At 38.0% G+C, this 27,564-nt stretch overlaps 2 protein-coding genes across 2 annotated transcripts; one reads left to right on the top strand and one right to left on the bottom strand.

Moving 5' to 3' along the window:
- Positions 1-775: 775 nt before the first annotated feature.
- Positions 776-8,560, bottom strand: LOC144193903 (solute carrier family 2, facilitated glucose transporter member 1-like). The gene is made up of 10 exons (XM_077712558.1): positions 8,351-8,560; positions 6,941-7,033; positions 5,703-5,863; positions 5,392-5,632; positions 4,386-4,548; positions 3,766-3,953; positions 3,528-3,632; positions 1,788-1,889; positions 1,500-1,703; positions 776-1,421 (listed from the first exon to the last, which is right to left on the bottom strand). The coding sequence occupies exons 1-10, from the start codon at positions 8,366-8,368 to the stop codon at positions 1,212-1,214; spliced, it is 1,485 nt and encodes a 494-aa protein (XP_077568684.1). The 5' UTR covers positions 8,369-8,560; the 3' UTR covers positions 776-1,211.
- Positions 3,790-26,400, top strand: slc38a5b (solute carrier family 38 member 5b). Its single transcript, XM_077712572.1, has 21 exons — positions 3,790-3,971; positions 4,415-4,590; positions 5,694-5,792; positions 6,935-7,052; positions 13,545-13,673; positions 16,444-16,529; positions 19,006-19,111; positions 19,215-19,284; positions 20,539-20,654; positions 20,884-20,957; positions 21,048-21,140; positions 21,243-21,324; positions 22,492-22,574; positions 22,700-22,758; positions 23,541-23,657; positions 23,729-23,808; positions 23,884-23,984; positions 24,055-24,179; positions 25,153-25,297; positions 25,443-25,546; positions 26,026-26,400. Exons 7-21 carry the CDS (start codon positions 19,056-19,058, stop codon positions 26,128-26,130), a joined length of 1,410 nt encoding a protein of 469 aa, XP_077568698.1. The 5' UTR covers positions 3,790-3,971; positions 4,415-4,590; positions 5,694-5,792; positions 6,935-7,052; positions 13,545-13,673; positions 16,444-16,529; positions 19,006-19,055; the 3' UTR covers positions 26,131-26,400.
- Positions 26,401-27,564: the final 1,164 nt, after the last annotated feature.

Here is a 27,564-nt window from a genome sequence, read left to right on the forward strand (position 1 = left end):
GTCACCAGCATAATTACATGCTATGCAAGTGTGCTTCACAGTCACTGCAAATATTCTGATGAAGCCTTTTATTGTGTGGTATTTGGGCGTATATTCATAAAACAGGACAGCTCACTTGAAACTTTCTCATTTCTCTCATTTTCTGACCCCGCTTATCTCCATTAGGGTCGCGGGCGGTGCTGGAGCCTATCCCAGAGGCCAGCCGATCGCACAAAAAAACGGTCATTTCAAGCATGTTTACATTAGTATAAAAATGCAACCTAGTGGTGTAGTGGTTCATTCGCCTGACTTCGGTGCAGGTTGGCACGGCTCAAATTCCGCTGGTGGTGGTATGATTGTGAGTGCGAATGGTCTGTCTCTGCGAGCCCTACAGCTGTCTGGTGACCAGTTAAGGGTGTTAATTGCCTTTCACGCAAAGTCAGCCGGAATAGCCTCCAGCAACCAACAGTAATCCTTATGTGGCCGCGTGGTACGAAAGATGAATGAATGAATAGTATAAAGCTAGTATTAGATTCAGTTCAAATTTATTTTCTTCCTGTTTGCAACATTTAGGAACTTTATAGTCCTTTGGTGCTACCAAGAGGACAGTAGCCAAAATTACATGTATGCAAACATTGCTGGCCTCGGACACATATCTAAAATCGGTGAGCAAAAGTGGTACTGCAACTAGGATCAAAATATTGATCCAGATTGCAACCTGGATACGAGACACAAAACTGATCTTGTAACTGATTGGTGAGGGCTTAACTTATATTGTAAACACAGACTCAAAAAATAAAATGGGTTGGGCATTTATTTCATCTGGAAAAATATCAGTTTAACCTTGTTAGAAGTATTTCCAGGAAACTTCTTTTATGTGTATTGAAATATTTCTATAATTCTTACAAATGGCTCCTTTTAATATTAAGATTCCAGACCGGCCCATAATATATCATATTTGTACTGTTAAAACTGCTGGACAAAACGTTTTTTTTTGTTACTTTTCTAAATCTTATCGTTAAATTGGTATTTTCTTTCATTGGAATGTCATAAAACAATGTATTTTTGTGACAGATGAAACATTCGTCCTTTGAGACCTTTTAATTTTTAGCACCAAAACTGAAATAATAGGACAACGCAATTAATCCAGTTTGACAGTTTGTGGACTAGAAAAAAAGGTAGGAATTTGAGCCTAACAACCATTATACATTGGGATTAAAATTTGTAACCTGTCAAAGATCAGGATCATCCCCTCTGAGTGTGTTGAACTCCTCAGAAGCCGAGTATTTATCGCAACTGTGGCCTGCATTTCCCTTTCGAAAACCAGCAGAAATCTCATCAAAAGTTCGTCCCTTGGTTTCGGGCACCTTAAAGTAGGTGAAAACAAAGAAGCCCAACAGTAGAATGGTGAATATCATGAAGACGTAAGGTCCACAGAGTTGCTGAAGGAAGAAAACAAATGCTTAATTAAGTAGAAGTATCTCCTGTATGTAGTTTAGATTTTTTTAAAACAAGCTTACCTCAACATACGGAAAGGACATGCCAACTAAAAAATTGGCAGACCAATTAGAGAAGCCAGCGAGTGCGATGGCAGCCGGCCGGGGCCCTTGACTGAAGAGTTCTGCCGCAATGAACCACGGGATTGGGCCTGGCCCGATTTCAAAAAAGGCTACAAAGACAAATATGGCCACAATGCTCACGTAGGACATCCAGCTGTGTTGATCCTGTGGAGGACAGAAAAAACTTTAAACATCTATTTCTTTAAACAACACATTTAATTACTAATTTACAGCATTTCATGCACTTACACACAACGCCATTGCAATTGTTAGAGCAACTGCAGAAAATGCCATTCCCAATAAACCAGTCAAGTGCAGGGGTCTTCTGCCGATTCGCTCCACCACAAACAACTGCATGAAGCAAAGTACGACCATCAATCTGAGATTAAAACTGTTAGGCCATTGTAGATTTGGATGACAAATTACTTAACTTTTCTTCCAATTTTAAATACTCCACATACAAAATGTTTAAATGTATGTTTGCTTGGCCTGAGAGCAAGAAAAGAATGCTCTAAAATTATTTTTTTAAAGAGCCAACAAGAATGGAGCACATTGTAAAATTCAGATTTTCTCTCTTCTCATGAAACCTTTTTAGTTAATTTAATTTTGGAGGTTATTGTGATTCACTTGCTCTTTCCTGTAACTGTGGAACACTGTTTTTCTTAAGAAACAAAAAATTCCACATATTAAGTATTTGTGACGTGTGTCCCACAATTTACATGCACCATTGTTACCTCAACATTTTTATCGTGGTAGTTATGCATGCAGTCAGAATTAATGAATTTTCTTTTGTTGACACACCAACAAAACAGCTTGCTTATACTCCACAGAAAGCGCTACTATTAGTGCAAATTTGAAACCCTATGACTGTTATTAGTCCTAATATTGCAAATATAAAATATATAGGTTAAAAGTAATGGGCACATATGGACGAGATGCCGCCAAAGGCATCATGGAATGTCAACCTATTTAATCCTCACAGGTGATTTGTCTTAATAGTGGATTCCCCACTATACATTATTAACATTGCTTGTGCATTCATCTTTTTCCATTCAGTTTTATCTGACCTATCTATCTTCCCTGTCCCATTCGTTCGCTAACATTGTGTCCCCTCAATAAGGGTAGATCTATTTAGACACCGCAGATTTATTATATTTTTTCGCATTGGCCTACATATTGATTTTTTTTCAAATCAGTTTTTCCTCTATTCTTCTGTCTGTTTTTCCTTTTCTTTGTCCCCACTACTTTTTCTCTGCCCTGCTACTTTCTTCAGATAAACAACACAATATAATAAACAACAACAGGAGTACAGCAAACTCCAATGTGGTATATTAAAACTGTTCCGATCCCAACAACATTCCATACCTGTCAACCTCAACCAATTGCTACCCTTATTAATGACTGCAATTCCCCTTGTTAAGCGATAAAAAAAAAAACTTACAAATGCAACACGGCATATATTTACTCACATAGGGTGCACGTAACATCTATCATTTTAGTGTACAGGGTGCCCAATCAGTATGCACTACATTCAAGATTCTGCAGATGTCGCTGTATGACGCTAACAGCTTGACTTTCTGGGTACATTGTTTGCTGACACGCTATATTTACATAGTGAAAAGGCGGAAGTGTAAAGGGGGAATGCGTGTGTGCATATCCTGCTTAAAGCATGATAATTTTAGCAGTCGACAATGACGTTTTCGTCTGCTACCAGTGACCGAGATGATCGGGATTACAGTCGAAATGCGTAAAACGAGTTTGAAATGATCAAAAAACATAAAATACGGGAAAAACGTATAAGTTGACACACATTCTTATTTTCTCTGTTTAAATATCTGATTGTGACTGCTTAAAAAGATAATATTAATGTAAAGATGTGTATAACCAAAGGAGCTAATTGATATCTATTACCTATAATTGATGAAAGTCTAGCAGAAAACCGAAAACATTCTGGAACAACCAGAGTATGTTCCTCAAAATGTTACTTACAGAAACCACAGTGAATGCCGTGTTTACAACTCCTGCTCCTATGGTTGCATACACAGGCTGGGACACACCAGCTCTTGCAAAGATCCCGGTAGAATAATAGAACACCTAAAAGGACAAGATAAAATACAAGTGTTTGGCCTTGTTGGAGATCCACAATCCACTGACCTACATATATTTATCTCTAAACTTTGCCCTCTAGGAAAGCTGAACAGAACCCAAGCGTTGCATGCCTACTCACAGCGTTGATTCCAGAAAGTTGCTGTGAAAGCTGTAGCATCACGGCAACAAGTAGAGGCTGCCGATAAATGGGAGAGCGCACAAGCTCCGCAATGGTGACTTTCTTCTCCACCATCATCTTTCGACTCTCCTCCTTCATCTCCATCATGTCCTCGCTCACGTCGGCGCTCCCGCGCAACTTCACTAATACTGCCAAGGAAGTGGAAAGTAGGAATTGCATCTACTGTATTTATTCGAGTATAACGCGCAAAATTTCGTATCAAAAAAGAAGAATAGAATCAATTGTTTGGTGAATCTGATGATAATGATCAATCAGAATTTGACATTTTTTAAATATTATGATGATGAATTAGATTTTAAGGATTTCAAATTGTAAATTCCATTTGAGAGTTGTGATTATACTGGTAGTCTGTTTTACCAGGTTTCCATTCCATATGTTGCGAATAAATGCTTTATCATGTGTTCAGCATTTGCCAGTTACCAGTACTGAGAAAAAAAAAGTGAGCTAAGAAAAACTAAAAATAAATTATACCAATTTGTAGTCACAGACTAAGGGTGCGCGTTATACACCGATGCGTGTTATACTCCAATAAATACGGTAGCTTCATTTTCAAGTCTCACCATTGGCGGCTTTGCTCTCCTCATTGCAGTTGATGAGGAGATATCGTGGGCTTTCCGGGCAAAGGGGCAGCAGGATTGACTGCAGAATGGCTGGGAGAAGAGTGAACCCCAACAACAGAGGCCAGAGGGAGGCATTCCCCATGATGGATTCTATTCCCAAAATCTGCACAACATATGATGGAATGAGTTACCAGCAGGATACAAGGTTGGTAGTTTGAGTCTGTTTTCTTGGATGTTAGAGGTTTTCTGAACTTGTTTTCAAAGATAGCTGAAGTAACACCTTGAACATCACATTATTTTTCATAATCTCTGATATCATTTTAGCAGGTTTGCAAGAAAATTGTTGGTAAAAATGTCAAGAATTTCCCTGTTCAAACTATTTTAGTTGGAAATCTTTTCTAGATTTCGTAAACCGCTGGATTCTCATTCAAATGTGAAATATTTTTTTGGAAAAAGGGCCACACAGCAAAGTTACTGGACCTTTTTTTTAATTAAAAGAGTACTGATTCAAGTGGCAGAAAGATGATATTGCAACCATGGTAGAAATTCAACATTGTTATCTTTAGGTTGCCAGATAAGCCCTTTGCAATGAAGAATCATGCTGCGTTATCATACCAATGTTGCATTTCAAGCGGATCAGAAAATGAATCAATGAATGGTAATGCATTGACATCCACAACGTTAATTTTGTTCCTCCACCCGAGAGAGTGACAATAAACATGCAAAATGTCGACTAATTTTCTGAACCACTTTATCCTCATTAGGGTCACGGGGCCTATCCCAGCTGACTTCGGGCCAGAGGCGAGGGACACCCTGAATTGGTGGTCAGCTGATTGCAGGAAAAATGTCGATAGATGCTTTAATGTTGTTTTGGCAATATATATATATCGACGCATCATACAGGACTAAAATCTATCAGCTTCAAGGTTAAGGAAACACGAAACTTCCAGTTTCGCTTTTGAGAACCCCGTTCTTGCAATGAACAAGTGCAAATGACAGCGTTTACCTGTGCCAAAAGGATGCCGATGACGACACCTAGCTGATGCAGGGTGCCCATTGCGCCGCGAAGAGAAGTAGGGGAGATTTCCTCAACATACATGGGCACAAATCCAGTAGACATTCCGGAATATAAACCAACAATGAAGCGCCCAGTGATGAGTAGTTCCCATGAAGCAGCCAGCTTGGAGAAGCTCATTAACAAAGCAGCGATAACGGCAAGCACGTTGGCTATGAGCATGGAGTTGCGCCTTGAGAAAGATATGCTTTCATTTATATTGATGTTAATTGGCTGAATATGATTTGACACAGGACTCCTACCTGCCAAAGCGGTTGACAAAGAGGCTCACCGAGAAGGAACCAATCATTCCACCCACAGAGAAGATTGCCACAGAGATGGACCACAGAGCTGTGAGTGTACTCTGAGAGATGGGCTCCAAAAACCTGTCGGTCCATGTCTCATTGTAGAAATTTTCAATGATCTGGATCAAAACAATGCCAAAAATAAGCTATGAGGGAACAAAATATTAGGAAAATATACATTTTTAGGTCAACTTATTTCACTAAAATTTCTCAGGTTAGAAATTAAGTGAACTGGACTTCAGTTAATTTGTTTAAACGCTACTTTATATATAATAAATGAAATGGAAATGATTGTGTTGAACGTGGACATCTATTACATCAATTGAAGTTCCTTCAATCAAATCGGGGGAGACTTTGTAATGTCGACAAAAATTTTATCACCATAGCATTCTAAATTCTATGATTCCTGAAGTTGGTAGCTGAACAAAGTTGTATATTACACTGTAGCCACTTAGAGATGTTCTCATTTGTCCTATACAGTGTTCCCTCGCTATTTCGCAGTTCAGCTATCGCGGACTCAGGGCTTCGCGGATTTTTTTGGGAAAAATAAAATAAAAATAAATACAAATATTACATTGAGACAACATATTTTACAATTTTTTTTGTTATAACATTAATTTCACTCTCTCTACCCGTATTCTATATGGTGTACTGTATACAGGGGGGGGGGGGGGGGTAAAAACTTTTTTTTTTTTTTAATTAAATTCAAATTAAGCATTTTTGAAGGGGAATCCCTATTTCACGGAAATTCACTTATCGCGGGTGGTCCCGGTCCCCATTAACCGCGATAACTGAGAGAACACTGTGTACTTATCTCTATAGTGCATACCACTTGGCTCCAGTGTGAGACCCTATGCAGTTCAAGCAAGCTGTAAGGCAGATGTGCTAACCTGCTCGTACACCGTGCTACGATGAATACAACATTCAACTCTGTAATCCTTTAAGATGCAAACATAGCACTGTTTAATCCCATTAACCTGCTCCATGTCACTTCAAATTTGACTTAAACCCTTAGAGCAACTCACGCAAAGTGCAAGCGTCAAACTGCATACATCTCAATCCATTGCAAAAAAAAAAAGAACAAGACAAAGTGAATACAATTTGAGCAAATCAGAATAATGATAGCCAATTTAAAGTGATCCGGCATAATATTGTTGAATCAAATGTTATTTTTTTTGCATTTCTCACAGACTCACATTTTGAGGGGCATTGATGACACCGGTGTTGTAGCCAAACTGGAGAGATCCAATCACTGCTGTGCCTACGGCCATCATGAGCTGGGGTGTCATCTAACAAAAGATGCAAGAGGTGAAGCTTTATATAATGATTTAACAGCTATCCCAATAAGAGTATAGCGGTATAAAATCAGATGAATCAAACATTAACTGTTTAATGAGACCCTTTACAGATCTAATTGATCATTTTTTACAGAAAACCAAAGGTTTTATGACCATCCTCGCACCTATGGCCGATCTAATATAAAAAAAGCGAAATTTCTGGCTTTTTGCCATAGGCCTTTGTACTAAGTTGCCAGGTACACTGTCTAGTCTTACTGCTTTTAATTAAAGTAGGTAGATAAGCGTTTTACTAGAGTACTGCTTTTACGATGTTCAATGTTCTCATCACACACAATACCTAACAAGTTGAGATGAAGTCAAGCCAATTTGCTTTTGATTTTAGATCAACTTTAGCAGTTAACATATTGAAAGGTGGCAAGAGAACTTACTCACAAGTCTTTGCCTCACACTAGATACAGTTGGAAAAAAGTAACCATGTTTCTTTCTTTTAACAACATATCTACAAGCTAGCAATTGCTAAAAAAGAAATAAAAGAAAAGAGTATATCATAGCTGCAAAGTCCACCATCTTACTTCCCCTTTGAACCCCCTAAGTATACAGGGCAATTCTTTGGGTGACCCATTTGGCAACCTGTCCTGTCTACCCATGTTTTTCAGTTGTAGTCTTAGCAGTTAAAGGTATTTCGTTGCTCGTACTACGATAAACAAAAGCTGCACTTCATTATCATGCTCTTCATTAAAATAATTGGACTTTTAACCTCAACTTTATGTGTCATAGAACAAACTAAAACCTAACACATTTCTTCAATTGAGGATGGCAACTAATCAATGAAAGAAATGTTCATTTGTGACCTCCACTGATTGATTGTGCACTCAAGGTAAACTCGGAAATAGTAATTCCTATGCAATACATTAATTCAGGCAGTCAACAGCAATGAAAAACTGAAACTAAAAGTGTTAAACAAAAACAAAATAACACATGTTAAAAGAAAAACTTTCATATTTCAGATCACAGCTACCATATATACATAAATATAGAAGTTATATATCTTCTTAAATGACTAAAATAACGAAACTAAATTATTACAGAACTACTAATTAAACAATGTTTAAATTACTTAAACAACTAATACTTAATTGATACTACTACTTTCAACTACTTTACTTTAATCGTAACTTTACTCCTTAACAAATGTTTCACGTTCCATTGCAAGTAACTACGGCATGTATGAACGTCAATAATAAAGTCCATCTTTTGCATGATTCACTCATATTTCTTTCATATATCTTTTCATCACACACAAATTACCTCTCCAATCAACTCCATCTTGGCTTTTCACCTCTTGAAAAAAATACACAATTTAAAAAATAGAATAAAAGAAATAAAATACAAATCAGTTAGGTATCTTCAGTATTAAAATGTTTATTTAAAAAACACATGGTCAAAATGGTCTAAATGGCAACCAAGGCTGTACAAATGTGCACGCGAAGCTGTGTGCAATGTATCTCTCAGCGTTCCACGTGCTGTGCCACACTGAGCAGCTTAATGACATCAGTGCTAAGTGGATCTGGGTAGATCACTATGCTGATTGGCGGAGAGTGAAAAAACAAGAAAACACATTGACACAGCACAATGTCATACTGATGACAGATAATAAAGCTTTTTTTCCCTACATAAATGTAACGGACAAACAATAGAGTAGATACTTTGGGTGTTTTCGCAATTTATTAATATAGTTTAGTCTATTTAAATCAGTAAAGTATGTGTCATTTTAATTCACATAACTAGGGGTTTCAATTTATAACAATTGTTCCGAGTGAGACTGTCTGTGTATACGAAAGAGGAAAAAGGTAGGGAGTGAGAGAGAGTGAGAGCAAGAGAGAGAGAGAGAGAGAGAGAGAGAGAGAGAGAGAGAGAGAGAGAGAGAGAGAGAGAGAGAGAGAGAGAGAGAGAGAGAGAGAGAGAGAGAGAGAGAGAGAGAGAGAGAGAGAGGAGAGTGAGAGAGAGAGAGGAGAGAAGAGAGAGAGAGAGAGAGAGAGGAGAGAGGGAGAGAGAGAGAGAGAGAGAGAGAGAGAGAGGAGAGGAGAGAGAGAGAGAGAGAGAGAGAGAGAGAGAAGAGAGAGTGAGAGAGAGAGGAGATGAGATGGAGAGAGATGAGAGAGAGAGGAGAGAGTAGAGAGAGAGAGACGAGAGAGAGAGAGAGGAGAGAGAGAGAGAGAGAGAGAGAAGAGAGAGAGGAGATGAGAGTAGAGAGAGAGAGAGAGAGAGCGAGAGAGAGAGTGTGTGTTAGAGAGCAAGAGAGAGCAAGAGAGAGTCGAGAGAGGAGGAAGAGTGAGAAAGAGTGTCAGAGCGTGAACGTGACTGCATGAGAGAGTTGAGAGCGTTCCTTTTATCTACGCAAGTCTCCAAACCGTCAACTTAAATCTTTCTACAACAAAAACTGGTGGGTCACTTCATAATGAAATGTTCAACAATCATCTGGATTTTCACAGTGACAAAATCAATACAGCTAAATCATCTTCTTACTCCAATCTCATACCAGCCAATCACCATAATTCTAAAATGTTGTTTTCGCTCTCATTACTAATTCCCCAATTCTCTTCCCCATACCATGCTATCCACTAACTTCCCTAACACAATCTTGATGATCTTTACCTCCAAAATTACAGATATACACCAATGTCTGATTTAGAGTGGAGCTGGATTACTTGCTCAAACGACAATGGTAAAACCCAGACGTCACATAACTGGTTAGGGCTGTGGGCTCACAATTAGTTGAATTGATTTCCCTCTAGGCCTGCACTATATATATTTTGTTTGAACATGGCCATTGCGATATGCACGTTTTTTTGTTGTTGTGAATATGCAAACTTTTGTTTTGCTTCATAAAAGTCTCCCGGATCTTTTTTAGTATACAGCAATTTTCATCTAGCACAGATAAATGCATGTAGCCTGGATTCTACGGTATATGAAAAATACGATGTGGTCATGTTGAGCCAGTGTCTTCCCAAACACAATTTTTAGTAATCTGGTCAAAAATCCATGATTCCATATTGAATATTTCAAACACCCATAATGCCGCAATGGTCATTTTTCCAATTTTTTAGCTCTAGTTCCCTGCAATCTGATCGCTCCTCGTCTCTGCTGGTGTGCCCCAGGGCTCTATCCTGAGCCCGCTCATCTTTATCACCTACATTCTATTTACATTCATTACTATGTGGATGACAGCCTGCCCTGCATTTCCTCCAAAGCTACCTCTCTGCCCTTTCACCTTCCTCTATCACTCTATGTTTCCAAGACATTATAGCATAGGTCTTGTTTTATTACTTAATACATTAAAATTAGAAGTCCTTCTTGTAGGAACCCCCACCATGTTTATTAATTACAGTAATTTCTCTATCTCCATCAACATTACGTCCGTCTTTCACTCAACTCGGGTCAAGATTAGGGGTGTCATCCTTCCACAGCCTTATTAATGAAATCCCCAGCCAACTTCCATGTTCACAAAATTCTTGTCCCGTCATTCCCTTAGGTGAGATGACTCAACGTTTCCTGGACTAAAACATTTCTATTCATTGCCAATTTGCAACGAATCCCGGAATATTTGCTTTGTAGAGAGAAGTTGTCAAATAACAAAACAAGAGTAACTTGGAAAGACATTTCCAGGTAAAGCATGATGTGTTTGCAGCTGAGTGCCCAGTCGGAAAAAAGAGAAAAAGTGCAATTGTATTACGTCTGTAGAAATTAAAGGAGCCCAAAAATAGATGAATGTAGTGGATTGCATCTAGAAACTCATCTACTACTGCAAGTTTTGTTTCAACCCGGGAAATAATAGCCTAGTCACCTCCCAGCTCGAGTACCGCAATTCAGTGCTCTTTGGACTTCCTAGCAAATCCCTTCACAAACTGTAGCTAATAAAAAAAACTCCACTGCATGCCTCATCATTGGAACCCGACCCACACACCACATTACCCCATCCTCAGTCAACTTCACTGGCTTTCGATTAACCAAAAAATGAACCACAAGATCATTTATATCATTTCTTTCTATATTTGGTCGTTCTTTAGTGCTCTGCAAGCTACTTTCAAATAAAATGTTTTGTTATTATCTTTGTGAGGTGGATCACATTGTACTGAGAGACAGCAACTTGACGATTGTCATCTCATCTCATTATCTGAACCGCTTTATCCTCATTAAGGTCACGGGGGTGCTGGAGCCTATCCCAACTGACTCAGGGCCAGAGGCAGGGGACACCCTGAATCGGTGGCCAGCAGATCGCAGGGCTCAAGGAGACAAAGGACAACTATACACACTCACACCCATACCTAGGAGCAATTTAGTAAGTCAGCCTACTATGCATTTCTTTGGAATGTGGGAGGAAACCGGAGTACCCAGAGGAAACCCACACAGGCCCGAGAAAAATAGGCAAACTCCACATAGGGATTTGAACCCCGGAATCCAGAGCTGTGAGGTGGACGTGTTAACCACTCACTCCACCAGGACGCCAACTTGACAGCCGCGTACAAATTTAAATGAAATTGTTTCAAAGTACAGTAACTTTTTTTATTCTATTTTTTTTACAAGAATGGAGGTCTAGTTATATTTTTGAGAATAAACCAAACGCTTAGGAAGCAGAGTCAACAAGTGAGAAGTCTTTCTTGTAGCAGGGGGATGGATGTAGTTTTTCCTTTTTCCTTTGGTGTTATCTATGTATTTTCATTTAAAACAGCTGCTTGCCTTTTGAGTGCAGCACGTGGTTGTACGTAACACAACTTTGCACACCTGGTAAAACTCACACAGAGTAGGAATCAGGTGGAATGCTCTTGAAACCTCTGACGTGGTTCAACCTATGGAGGGAACGCTCTTCACGTCTATACAAATATTGCAATAGGGTGAAGAACTTTACTAGCATGTTGAAAAAAGGGGAATGTTTTCACAGGGTCATCTGAATTCACATGTGAATTTAGGTGTGCAGCATATTTTAAAAAGTAAAGGTATTCATGCAATCTAATTTATATGTTATTCCATCTAGTCAAAGGTATGTACAGTAATTGCTTGTCATCATTATTTGAAAAAACATAATTTGAGGTTAGTTTTGGTCATTAACACATTGCTGAGTAGAATGAATGAAATCAACAACTATTAACTAATTACTTTCTGCTACATATTCATCAGTTATACATTCTTTAGCTAAGCTGTTACTTCTGATCAGGAAGAAAAACTTACATATTGTATGTTAATAAGTTCTAATCTTCTTATAGACTTTCAACTGAGACATTTTTATAAAAAGATAAAAAATAGAAAAGTGGACATGAACTTGATATGATGTGATTCATTACTTTCTTCTTCTACTATGTTTAAAAGATTAGGGTAAAAGGGTTGTATGCATTTTGGGAAACATTACATGAAGAATACTAATAGGCAACCTTTATTTTTAATTTTCTGCTGCATTACATTTTTTTTTTACTCATTGTAAACAACTTTTGGTCGCTGATTTCAATACGTATTCAAGATTCAATTTGAGACGAGAGAAAATGTTATTTTAGGGAGTGCTCCAGACTTATTTTGAAACTATTTTCTTCCTTTCATTTCTCTTAGTATTATATTGATTGGTTTTTGGGCAGGTTTAATACGTGGATAATTTTCATGGGACACTGAGTCTAACTGCTTTGGAATGGCTCCTGTCAACACTGTACATAACTTCATGCGTCTGTGCTTCGCCTCATAAAACCCCTGGTTGTGGCTGCTCCCACTTTTGGAATACATTTGCTGCGCTGAATTCTCGCACTACGTTCTGCATGACAGCCGTTGGATTTTTTTTTCTTTTTTCTTTTTCTCCAGCATTTCAGACTTCCACGTGTACAATGCATTCTTCACTGTTTCAACATTACTACTTTCTGCCTTTAGTGATGTTTTTTTTTCTGTAACCCTCACACTTCTTATGGAACGTTCCAAAACAACAGATCCAAAGAGTTTATTTAAGTGCCATAGTAAATCACCACAGTGCCTCTTTCTGAATGCACACACACAGACTATGTGTGGAAGTCATACATAAACGGACTCATGGGAGTCTTCTTAACCTTTACCATCTGTTAGTAAAGGACATGAACTCAGGTTGCCACACACACTTATGAGGATCACCAGTTTATATAATTACATTTCCACATTGATGGAATACACAGCTTGCCTTTTCCAGATTGGCTCTCGCATTTAGTACAGTATCAACTCTAAACTCTTATGTAATATGAACCGTGTTCCTTTGCAAATTATTTTCTACAATATATAGAAGCAAAGTATATTGTGAGAATAAGACATCTAAATCTGGGTACACTGACACTGATGAACCTGTTAATTATGTTACATATACATTGTGATGTGTTTTTTTGGGGTCGGGGGGGTTACTGCCTACACGTGTGACCTCACAAGAAACTTGATCCCATCATTTTCAGCCCCCCTTCTCACTCCCTCTTCCCATATTTGTTCTTCCCAACCTTCCCCACAGCCACAGCGCTTCCATTCAGGGACCCAAAACACACTCGTTTTACGCCTGTGCTCAAGGCACCGTTGAAGTGGCAATACTTGACAACGCAAAAAAATTAATCCAGAGGGTCGGCCGGACTCAATTGAAGAGGTAAGATCCCTGTGAAACTTTGTTCCAGGATTTGGACTAACTGCTGCCACGTGGTTTGGCTTTTTCTAAAATGTTGAACATCTCACTAAGTTGTTTTAGTTCCATTCTTTTGCTGAAAGCACACCTTATTGATCATCTTTCTCTGTTTGTGTTGTTAATTCAGTGAGGTAAATGTTGGAACATTTGAAGAATTAGTAAGCGTGGAAGCTTTATATTGAATGTACTAGGTTTTCATCTTACCCCATATAACTGTGGAATTCTCCATACTGGGACGTTTTACTTTTATGATGGTGTTAATTTTTTGGGTGAGTGGCTTTTTTGCTGAGTTTTTATGCTACCTGAACTATTTTGTAATCTTTACAACTAACATTCAAACAAAAACATGCCAATCCAAACAACTTTGCGCCCTTGAACTTTTGTGCTTAGCTGAAGTAATATATATTACTCCACTGGATACAATAACAGCAGAGGGACAACTGAAAATGTGTTTTTCACTTGGATATGATGGTTAAATATCATGCAGTGTAGTTCTACACTAACGTGTGGATGTACAGAGTGTCAGTTGTACAAAAGCAGTGTAGTTTTTGGTTTGTGCTATTATAATCACTATAGAAACATTTTGATCCTAATCCTGTGTTGGGTTAGCTGCATATACAGGGTGTCAAAATGTTACATTTTATATTTCTTTATTCTTATTGGAAGAAAAACTCAATTGAAATCTTGGAATAAACTTGAATGCAGTCTTCCAAACACTGTAGCATCCCTTTAATGCAGGATTTTTAACATTATCACCAACTAACAAACAAATTTGGACCTGCTAGTAAAATTCAATATGGAAAGCTGCAAGGGTTGCTTGGTTTTATGCTTTTTTCTCCCCAGTGTCCTGTCTGAGTGATTACCCATTGTGTTTAGCTGTCGTTTCTCCACCCCTGGTGTAATCCCTGCTTGCTCTCTCGTTTGTTTACGAGGTGTTCCTAATTGCCTCGTCAACCCATGTCAGTCTATTTAAACCCCACTGATTATTATGTAATTTGTCAGATCGTCTGCTTTTGTTTGTCCATGCTATGTTTCCACCTCTATTCAGCCTGCTTCCCTGCTATTGGTTCCTAATTCATCGTTAGAAACGTGACCGGACATTTCGTCGACGGACACTTTTTCGCCCGACATTTCGTCAATGGACAATTCGTCGCCGGACTCGCCAACGATTGTTTTAAAAAAAAAGCCAATAAATAAAATTATTTTATTAAAATTTGTATTAAAAAGAAAATGAAATTCACATATTCTTAAGAAAATAAAACTGCAAAATCTTGCTCGACAACACACACATTATTAATTGTATTATTTTCCTTAATAAAGAATATGTGAATTTATTTTATCTTCTTTAATATTAGTTAAGGTTAGTAGGCGAACTGTCTGGCGACGAATTGTCCGTAGACGAAGTGTCCGTCGACCAAATGTCCGGGAACCGTAACAAAGGCTGTGTATTGAGCAAAAAATTTATAAGAATTTATAAATCTTAAATTTGACTGCCCTTAGGATGTTCAACACTAATACCTCTCTGTTTCAGTGAGTTAGCTATAGTAATTCGTTCAATGATTCATTTTGCACAGCGCTTACTGTATTTTCACACATATAAGCCGTATTTGTAACACTAATTCTAAACATTAATTTCAATATTAATCTCTCGCTGCATCAATTTAAACACCATAAAATGAATAGTCCAAGTCAGTGAAATACAGTTGTATTATATGAAACGCTGGGGCTTGTTGATGTACTAACTTGTCACAAATATACACATATCTTCAAGTAAGCTAAATATTATGTGTTGTTTGTTATATGACTCACTGTTATAGTACTGACTTGTGTAATCTTTATATAGCAAGACGCAAATGTATCACGTGTGTTTTAAGTTCTCTTTATACTTGACCCTCATTTAGGACATTAAAGTGAGCAGGTATTTATTACAGAATGATATTAGAGACGGTAGGTCATCCCTGGAGCTATTGCAGTTGTTTTTTGATTTAGTATGATTAATTTTGGAACTCCAGTAGATAAGACCAAATGCTTAAATGTATGTATGTATATATATATATATATATATATATATATATATATATATATATATATATATATATATATATATATATATATATATATATATATATATATATATATATATATATATATATATATATATATATATATATATATATATATATATATATATATATATATATATATATATATATATATATATATATATATATATATATATATATATATATATATATATATATATATATATATATATTCATGATATCTTTTTGTGTACGGATGATATTAGAAATTGCCACGTGATAGTTTGCAGCTCAATGGTGTTTGAACAGGGAGGTCATTCCCAGCTTTTATCATGTTGTCTGCTGTTTTCAGAAGTTCCACATGCAGATATTCAAAAGTGAAGCCAAGTGTTTGGCCTCACATTAGCTTTGAGTCTGGAATGCTGCAAATGTACTCAAAAACATAAACGAGATGATGATGTTAACCATGTTAACATTTAAGCGATGTCAATGTCAGCCAAACATACTATATTACACAAGTATATTGTGGTACCTCTACTTATGAAATCAATTGTAGTTCCAGAAGTGGTCTTGTAACTTGAAATTTCATTAGTAGACTTACATTTTAGATGTACTGTATTTATTTGACTATAATGCGCACTCGTAGTTTGTGACTAAAAATTGGTATGAATATTTTTTTCACTTTTTCTCAGGTGACACCAAGGATTGCACCGGTACTTGGTAACTGGCAACTGCTGAACATATGTTGCCATGACATAGCATTTATTCACGACATATGGTATGGAAACCTGGTAAAACAAACTATCAGTATGAACAAAATTCTCAAATGGAATTTTAAATCTTTAACGTCTAATTCATCATTATAATATTTTTTAAAAAAGTCTGATTCTTCATCATCCAACTCACCAAACAATTGATTCCATTCTCGTATGTGTGTATAACACGCAACCGAACTTTGCTTGAGTTTTTGATACAAAATTTTGCACGTAATACTTGAATGAATATGGTAAATGGCCTGATCCCTTTGAAAATTAGTATGTAATTTTTTTTGTAAAGAAATGTCAGAGAAAAATAAATAAATACATACATTTTTAAGCGATTCAAATTAATATGACATGCAACAACATTTTTCATGGGAGCGAAAGGGCTAGTCCAGACATGGGCAAACTAACTATGGCCCGCGGGCCACATCCGGCCCACTAGGCCTTTTAATCCGGCCCACCGATTTTGTTCAAATATTTTTTCCCAAGATGGCGCCATCACGCGGAAGCCAGTGATAGTATCTCTGTCCACTCTTATTTGTTTTTCGTGTTTTACAGCCCCTCTATCTTTTTAAATTACATTTTATTATTTCTTAATATATTCCTTTTTACTTTAATTTGTACTTTATACTTTTTACTTTAATGGTGAGTGATATGTTAGTACTTTAGTCCTTTTTTTTCTGTTTATGTTTCAAAAGTACTGTTAACGGATGCAGTTTTTTTTATATGTATCATATCTTGTAGTGACCCGGCCCATCTGTCCAATTTTTAAAGTCAATGTGGCCCCCGGGCTGAAAAGTTTGCCCACCCCTGGGCTAGTGTATAGCTACAATCAGTTGGTGGAGTTAGAAGAAGGGGGAAAACATTTAGCAGTTGAGAAAACCTACGCACTTCTTAAAATAGTGTTGCGTTTTGTGAAATATCGTTCAAAGACGATTCCTACTTTTGATGATTTTTTTCTACACTACAAAAAATGTATTTCACTATTAGTTGATATGAAAGTCCACAAAACCAAATACATCTGAAATTTCAATGCCATCATGAATCACCTGGTTAAACTGAAATATGAGCAGACCCAGCATTTATGTTTGCGAATGACGTGGCGACCCGAAATGCCCGTGAAAAATCGAACTGCACACTCTGTACTTTTAGTTTGGCCACAAGTTTATTTGCACTAGAGCTGTTTTTCCCCTTGGCAACACTACTATATGCTAGCTATAGTAGAATGTCAGGCTATAATAAATATTGTAAGTGAACGTACAGTCTAGACCAAGTAATATGATTCATAAAAAGGGTACTGTTACAAAAAGTGTAAGGTCAAATTGTTTACTTTCACCCATTGAGGGACATGGGTCACTGCAGTGGACAGCTTTTCAAAAGTTGCCTTTTCGAGCTAACTAGATGGGATACCCTGAATCGGTCGCCAGCCAATTGCAGGCCACACGGAGACAGACAACTATTCACCCTCACACGCATACCTAAGGCCAATTTACAATGTTTAGGATGTGGAAGGAAACCGGAGTACCCGGAGAAAACCTGCAAAACCCCAGAGAGAACATGCAACCTCGACACAGGGAGTACCGATCTGGAATCGAACCCTCGACCCCAGAACTGTGAGGCCGACGCGCTATCCTTGCCTACCACAACTACTATGATCACTTGGATTTGACCTGAGATTGACTTTTACTCTCCAGTGGAAAATCAAATACAAATAAGTGAGGAGTAGAAAAGTTTGTTTTGGCTGGATGTGCTCCGTCGTGTACTTTGATAACCAAGACATAGACCTTACCACTGTTTACAACTTCTGTCTTGTGTGTTATTTTCTCTTTAACACAACAAAAGCGTGTTGGTTCATTAGGGTCGCGGGGGGTGCTGGAGCCTATCCCAGCTGACTCCGGGCTGGAGGCGAGAGACACTTTGAATCGTTGGCTTGCCGATCGCAAGGCACAAGGAGACAAACAACCATTCATGCTCACACTCATTCAATTTAGAGTGTCCAATCAGCCTACTATGCATGTCTTTGGAATGTGGGAGGGAACCGGAGTACCCGGAGAAAACCCACACAGACCTAGGGAGAACATGCAAACTCCACACAGGTGGACCGACATGGATTTCAACCCAGGACCCCAAAACTGTGAGGCCGACGCGCTAACCACTCATTTGCAGGGCCGCATCTGCAGAATCATCACATACTTATTTTCCATAAAAACACTTCAATTTGTGATATTTTTCGTTAGTTCTTAGCAAGGACTGAACTGTTTACATTTTTAATTTGGTTGGCTGTGAACATACTGTATTCACGCCCTAATAAACAATGAACGACAACCTTTCTAACAGTGAACCTTGATTTACTGAAGGTAATCATCAAAGAAATGAACATGAACAAACATAACAACTAGAATAATCCGTAACGCTATCCATTCAACAAACCTTATTCAATTGACGTTTTATTAATTGTTTGAATTTTTAAGAATATACATATTTCTTTTTCAGATTTTGCCTTTCATTTGACTTCACTTCAAGTGATATATTTCCAACCAAATATGGAAATGGAGAAATTCTCAAATGGACATGGAGCTGCTGTGCCAATGGATGAAGAGTAGGATTCATTTGCTATTCTTTTTTGGTTGTGTCGCAATTTACCTCTAATATTGTCTTTATGGTATTTTATTTGCATTTTAAATACTATGTCGCAATTATAGAGTCCCTCAAGAGGACCAATTGTTCTTAGAGCACAAGAATGGGCCCACCAAGACACCCCAGTTTACCGACGTGAGTATAGTGGTAAAAAGGAAATCGTTCACATCGACTTAGTTAATCAAGCAGCCTATGCTATTAAAATGAAATAAAAATGTGGCTCACTTAACAACCAGGAACACTTTTGCAGGTGTGAAGCAGTTCTTCAACTAAGACATATACTGGTAGTATTCAATAATTAGGTATAGCTTAATGCTAACAAACAATACACAATATCTTACACTCTCTGGCCAATGTGACAATTTCCAACCCTTTTACATACTCATTTACTGCCATTGATGGCAATTTACCTTTCGCAAACTCAAATACAACCATTGATCAATGTCCTAGCAACTGCTGTTAAGTGACAGACTATGTCAGGCTTGACTATTCTCTGAATTTCACAATTAGATGAGATGAGATCAGATCAGATTAAATAACTTTATTCATGCTGTATTGGCAATAGGGTGAGAATACAGACACAGAAAAAGACGTTTTAGACATAAATAGTTAATAAATAAGTAAATAAATAAGCGTGTTCAGACGTTTCTTTTGTTGGAGTTTCTGTGGCTACTGTAAGCGTTACAGTTGCCAAACAACTTTACAAAGGCCTTGAAAGGATTAACGAGCAGTGGACGTCCAAAATGGTGTAGCGTTGGGCAATAAAATATGTAAATTGGACTGCTATCCGAGAGTGATTCTGCGATTCTTTCCCTTCCCAAAGACGAAACAACAACTGGATTCTAGATATGGGTTAAGTCTGGACGTATGGTGTAACTTCCAACTCAATGTCTCCAAAAATAAACATGTTCTCTAACGATATGATTAAACAGTACTTACTAAATAGTCTGGTGGGGAGCCTGAAGCGATAAATGGGACCTTGTGCCTCAAGAAACGTTTTTTGCCAGACTAAAGTGTCAATGCACATTCACTCGGTGACACACTCATTGTCAAAGTAGGCTCAGTAATACTTCCAACAGAAAATAATTGAAGTGCACTATTAAGTACCACCTGTGTGGAGTTCGCATGTTTTCCCTGGGCCTCTGTGAGTTTTCTCCGGGTACTCTGGTTTCCTTCCACATTCCAAAAAAATGCTAGGGATTGTATTTGTTTGTTACAGTACAATATTTGAGTAATATTTTTCTAATAAATAAAAAATACAAACTTTCTTGGGGTAGGATGAAACTAATAAATGTATTTTCTAATTGAATTTGAGATGAACTATGTTAGTGGGAAATCACTGTTGCATTGTCTTCTAACAGTGACTTTTCTGATGTAACCCTCTTACAGTTTGAGGGTAAAACCTCCGTGGGAATGTCTGTCTTTAACTTGAGTAACGCCATTATGGGCAGTGGAATTCTGGGTCTCTCGTACGCCATGTCCAACACAGGCATCGTCCTTTTCCTGTGAGTGCTTGTCCTGAGTACTGTTTTTATAGTCACTTCCTCTTCCTGCCTTACGCCTAATTTGTCATTCAACAACATTATGTGCTTGGCTACTAACAATGGATTTTTATGCCCCTTCAATTTTGCAATTTTGTCAACATAAAACTACTAATGAATGAGATAAAGTGAATTTTACTGGAGTTTTGTTTTCCCTAAGCATATTTCTCTTGTTCCCATCTGTGCATGATAGGGTGCTGTTGACATGTATTGCATGTTTGTCCTCCTATTCCATCCATCTGCTACTACGTAGCGCCGGATTTGTGGGTAAGGTGTCAAAATATTTAGCCAATACTGTCTGTTTTGTTGGACTTCTACCCCTTTCATTTTTAATTTAGTGATATTTTCCATCCTCAGGTATTCGTGCCTATGAACATCTGGGCATGAGAGCATTTGGACATCCTGGAAAGATATTAGCCGCTGTCATCATAACACTCCATAATATTGGAGGTCAATATGAATGGGATGTAAATCTCGATGATGAAAATAACGTGACACTTATGCTTTGATAATTAATGCCGTGTCGATAAATCTTTCCATTTTTTCTTGCAGCTATGTCCAGCTATCTATTCATTGTAAAATCGGAGTTACCGCTTGTCATTCAGACTTTGATTGGCCAAACAACCGGCGCAGAGTAAGTATCATTCTGTATATAAGTAAGTATAAGTTTAAACTATGGTGGGGAAACTATTCCACAAAGGGCTGCAGTGGGTGCAGGTTTTCATTCCATCTCATAAAGAGGACACATTTTCACCAATCTGGTGTCCTACTAATCAGTGGATTACAGACAGGTGCTTCTTGTTTTCTGCAGAAATGTCATTGGTCAAAGCGTCTGTGCAAGATCGTTTGGAACAAAAACTTGCACCCACAACGGCCCTGAACTACACTAAACTAAGCTAAAATTAAACATTATCCACATAACCACACGCAGCAGGCTGGGGACCCCCAAATTGGTTGCCAGCCATTCACAGTTTATACAAAACTATACTATCTAAACTTTAAGTCTCCCTCAGAATAAGTTATGCTTTCGTGACTTAGGTTACAAACAGGCTGCCATTGACGGCAGTAGAAGTATCATCCATTTTGATTGGGAGATGGTGGAAGAGTAGTTAGCGTGTCGGTCTCACAGTTCTGAGGTCCTGGGTTCAAATCTGGGTTGGTCCACCTGTTTGGAGTTTGCATATACTCCCTAGGCCTGTGTGGGTTTCCTCTGGGTACTCTGGTTTTGTACGTTAAAAGTGGTGGAATGACAGTAAAATGCACACAAACTTGTGTATTTTTACATTAAAATTCTCATTATGGCTCTCAAAGAACAACATTTAAAAATATGAATTCTCTCTCTGTCAAAAGGCCCCTGCATTATACGTTTAGCAAATGAATCGTCACCTATTTTCATAGTAATCAACTGTTTAGAGATGTTGACAGCAAATTTTCTCAAGACCTGTTAATATATTTTTTATTTTTTACTGTTTTTGCCTTTTACAACGAAGTGGCAGTAATTCAAATTTTAATTTAATTTAAAAACTGCCAACATTGAAAGAAATCTGAAAAGCGGGAATTTGGACTACATTTTATTATGCAAAAAAATCAGTCATTTAACATTATTTACTTTCACGGACCACACAAAATTATGCGGTAAGACCCTCGGGCAGACAATGCCATTGTAACATTTTCCCATGTATTTTATGTTTGTTTTTACAGTAAAATTTTGGCAACTACAATATTTTGGTCTTTAAATAATTTCACAGTTGGCAACCATGACAGAATTTGTTAAAAGACTCTCTTTATCTTTTTCATCTAGTGTTTGGTTCATGAACGGAAATTACCTCATCCTAATTGTCACTGTCTCTATGATCCTTCCTTTGGCTCTCATGAAGCATCTTGGTAAATCCCAATTTTTGTAATTTCCTTTATTCTCAAAGCTCAGTAAAAATTCAACATTTACACAGCTATTTTGGAAATTGGATTACTATCATAAAAATAACATCTAATTATTTTGTGCTTCTCAGGGTATCTTGGTTACACAAGTGGCTTCTCTCTCTCTTGCATGGTGTTCTTCCTCTCTGCTGTAAGTGCACACAATCTACAATGGGGGAAAAACAATATTAGTACAAAATGTGTACTTTAGAATATGTGTACAATATGTTGATATACAGTTAAAGCCAAAAGTTTTATTGTGGACATAATGATCGTTTTAGTTTGATTGTACATAGGTAAAAGCCATGAATGAGTGCTCTCTAGAGGGCGGTCATGCTCTTGGGATATGGCTGATACTACACCTCTACTTACGAAATTTCCAAGTTACGAAAAAACCCCCAATTAATTTTGTTAGTAGAAGTACGACTGTACTTCATTTTTATATATAAGTGCAGTTTTAGGCCAAATGTGGTATTGTAATAGGTTACAGAGTAATAATACAAGGCATAACAACAAATATACCAAGCAAGATACTAAGGAGATGTTAAATGTTTAAACATAAAACTATCAAAAAGGGCTACCCTTAATGGTTAACCTATCAGAAGTTTCCAATGTCATGACCTCTTTATCCTACCGCATGTTATCTAAAGAAATAGTACTTTTTGTGTGTGTTTGTGAGAAAGTGTGTATGTAAACTTTTGTCCTTGAAGAACATAGTACAAACTTCAACATTTATTAATTTACCATTAATTAAATAATAATTAAATGCAGAAATATTGAAATTACTGTTTTTACATTTTCTTAAAACCACCCTTAGTTCTTATCTGGTAATTAGATTTCCTTAGATTTGATATGTATGCTACTATGCTGGCTGTTTACACTGGATAGTTTTAGGTTGCAGCACTACTTGATGACATTCCTCTGTTCCATCAGGTAATTTACAAGAGATTCCACATTGGGTGTCCTCTGGAGGTGTTTGGCAACTATTCTGTTGTTACAGAACCCTCAGACGACATGTGCGCCACCAAATTCTTCACTGTCAACCAAGAGGTGAGCACAAACTGAATCAAAGACTCTATTGCTTCTTAAATCTTTCACCGACAATGAACAAATATTTTCAGACGGCATACGCCATCCCAATTCTCGCCTTCGCCTTTGTATGTCACCCTGAAGTTCTTCCCATCTATACCGAATTGAAAAAGTAAGACAGGTGTCAGAATGTTTTTTCCTACAATCGGTGCGCTTGATAACTGTTGTTTTATTTTTTTCCCCCAAGCCCGACTAAGCGAAGAATGCAGAATGTTGGCAATATTTCCATCCTTGGCATGTTTGTTATGTACTTCCTTACTGCCACGTTCGGCTATCTAACCTTTTACGGTGAGAAGAACCCTCTATCATTTTGAGTGGACATTTCAAAATTTGAACTGTACTTTTTTTTTTTAAACAGAAAACACAGAAGCAGAGCTTCTTCATACCTACAATAAGGTGGACCCTCTGGACACACTGATCCTCTGCGTGCGATTTGCTGTCTTGATTGCTGTCACTCTCACTGTTCCTGTGGTTCTCTTTCCTGTAAGAACATGCACTTAAATGGTTGATGCTGGAATTTACATTGAACTATTTCGGTCCCATTTAAAGTGAATTGAAGTTAATTTGTCACTCGTAGGGCCCCTTTTCATTTGAAGTTTAGCGCCATTAGTCCCAGCCATTATTTACAAATACTATACACATATACACAAAGCATTCGAGGAATATGGAGGTTTGGTCGACAGACACTTGGTCCCCGGAAGTTTCGTCGAACGGACGTTTCTCTCTCTTATGATTATAATTTGGAGAGCTAGCGAATCCGGCGACCAAACGTCCGTTCGACGAAACGTCCGCCGACCAAACGTCCGCCGACCAAACGTCCGCCAAACAAACGTCCGTCGACGAAACGTCCGGTCACAGAGGAATACATAGCACACAAGCACATGGCTCATAGTATTGATTAAAAATGCTTAATATAGATAATTGAATAGTAGTTGAAATTTTGGAGTAATAAAATAAATATTAAAAAATAATTCAAAAATAGTTTTCAAACTAAAACACAAATGAGAAATGTATTAACAAAATCCACCTTTAAATGTATTTTTCTTAACTTTTTAATTTGTCTTTTTTTGTATTTTCAAACAATTTTTCATAATTTTCCAACTTTTTTTGTATTTTTATTTGATGTTGTACTTTATTTCAATTTCTATCATTATTTTAAAGTACTTAGCTATTCTCCTAATTCTAGGTCTCATCTCTTCTCATTTTCTGAACCACTTTATCCTCATTAGGGTCGCGGGGGTGCTGGAGACTATCCCAGCTGACTTCGGGCCAGAGGCGGGGGACACCCTGAATTGGTGGCCAGCCAATCGCAGGGCGCAAAAAGACAAACAACCACTCACACTCATACCCAGTGGCAATTTAGAGTGTCCAATCAGCCTACCATGCATGTTTTTATTTTTTGGAATGTTGGAATGCTGCCGGCAATTTGCATAAGAAATCCATGTGTTTGTGTCAGATTCGTCGTGCCCTTCAGCAACTTCTTTTCCCTGGAAAGCCCTTCCACTGGGTCCGCCACATTGTCATCGCTCTGTGCCTCCTGTTTGTCGTCAATCTATTGGTCATCCTCGTGCCCAACATACGAGACATCTTTGGAATAATAGGTATTGCATTTAACTGAGGCACTTGATAAATTTTAAAGAATGCCAAGTCAAATTGTACTATTGATTTTTTGGAACTCTCATCTCATCTCATTTTCTGTACTGCTTTATCCTCACGATGGTTGTGTATTGCTCAATTTGTGTCCAGGGGCAACTACAGCTCCCAGTCTAATCTTCATCCTACCCGGACTGTTCTACATCCGTATCATACCCACGGAGCAAGAGCCCATGAACTCAAGACCAAAGATCCAGGTAACCTTTTCTTTGGGTCTTTCAAAGCGCTAAAAAACCAACAACAACAACAAAAACTAGAGCACGTGACTTTAAAATGATAGCAAACCACATTGCAGAGCCAAAAAATGTTACAGAAAAGGGTTAATAATATTATTATTAACCCTTTTCTGTAACAATTTTTGGCGGAAGAAGACTTTATTAAATAAAGTTAGGTCTAAATTGGTCTTCCTCTTTCAGCTACCTTTCCCCCACCCACTAAGAACTTTCTAAACAAGATGTCACACCCAGAATCAGCTGCAGATTATTGTGTTCTAGACATGATCATCAAATATGATTTTGATATCAGAACCAGAATTGCTTGATTTGGATTCCAATAAAAAAAACACATTTACGTGCCTAATTCACTTTCATGTAAAATTCGATCAATTTTTGACATGTTACCATCCAATTTCATGGACTTTTAATGACTAACATGTTCTCTTCTTGTTTTTGTTTAGGCCGCATGTTTCACAGCACTCGGTTTTGTATTCATGACCATGAGTCTCACCTTCATTGCATTAGACTGGACGAGCGGTGAAAAACGAAGTCTGGGTGGGCATTAAAGCGCTTCCAAGCTCCACCGAAACAGCACCCTCCTTTTTCTAACAGTCCTCCGCTTTTTGCGGGATGGTTTTAACCGTCGACTCAAGAGGACACACCTGTTCCAGGCACTCGGGACACATCTGCAAGTGGTGTCGGCCAGTTTTACCACTGGCCAATCTTGACAAAAAAATTGTGAAGGATAACGCTCAGAAGAAAATTGATGTCCGCATGCAAAATCTTTGTGTAATCATTGCTTTATGAAATAGAGCAGAATAAAACGATTTAACTCATTGGCTACTCTAAACGTCCGATCCATTTTGTCTGCAGAAATTAGTTAAATTGGATCAAACGTCTAGCGCCGTCAATGGCAATGATTGAGTTAGCAAGACCAAACCGTCTGGGGCAAGGGAGGGCCATTTAATGTGTTGTACATCGTAATACTGCAGAGCAGTAGCTTACTTCGCAAATATTAACCTCAGTTATAAAGACTGCGGTATTGCATGGCTATACTGTGAACCAATTAATGTGGTTGTGTAAATTTATTGTAGACTTTATCGTTCAATAAATGATGTGTTCAGTTCAATGTGGCACCTGTTGAAAAAACAGCTTGAACTCATTGGCTTGAGACGGGGGCTAATTAGCTTGGTGTTTGTACTGTACTTGCCTCTATTTTGAGTGTTCTTCCATCCCTCCCACACAAAACTCTGGAAGAGCCATGCAGCCGTAAATTGACTCAGTGGTTGAAGAAACCAGAAAGCAAAATAGAAGACTGGTAAGACGTACTGCATTTGAACCGAGACAGAAAGCACTTCTACTAGGGGCCGACATGCCACATCAGCAATACGAGAGTCCTTTTCCCCCAGAATAGCAAACCTTGTCTGCCAGGGCCCCGCCAACTTCTACATCTTTAGTTTGTTCCCAGACTAGCGCTCACTTTTTAATGCTTCCTCTGTCTATTCTTAAATCCCCAGCAGCTCGTTGGACCTCAGCCTCACCGGTGGCTCCTGTAGCTCCAGTTTCCAACATCGCAGCAGTTTAACCTTCTGGTTCCAGCTGCCTTTTCTGGCACACAAACCCGTTCTCAGTTTCCACTTGAGTTCCAGGTCAGGACGAGGCTGCACGTGAGGATCTAGTGTATCAAAATTTTGTCACTAAATTGCAGTTTTGCATGTCTTCTCTGCAGTGTGTGTGTATGTGTATATGTGTGTATATATATATAGTATCTGTTCCAATCACTCTATCAGAGAAAAATCTGTTATAGAAATAACTGTTAAGTCAAGAGAGCCATGATATTATGTTCTTCTTAAGTGTATGTGAACTTTTGACCACAACTGTATGTGTATTTATATATAGGCGGCCCAGTGGATTAAGTGGTTAGGACGCCGGGCTCACAGCTCAGGGGTCCTGGGTTCAAATCCAGGTCGGGCCACCGGTGTGGAGTTTGAATGGCCTCT

The sequence above is a fragment of the Stigmatopora nigra genome, chromosome 1 (assembly GCF_051989575.1).
Source record: "Stigmatopora nigra isolate UIUO_SnigA chromosome 1, RoL_Snig_1.1, whole genome shotgun sequence".
NCBI classification, from domain to species: Eukaryota; Metazoa; Chordata; class Actinopteri; order Syngnathiformes; family Syngnathidae; genus Stigmatopora; species Stigmatopora nigra.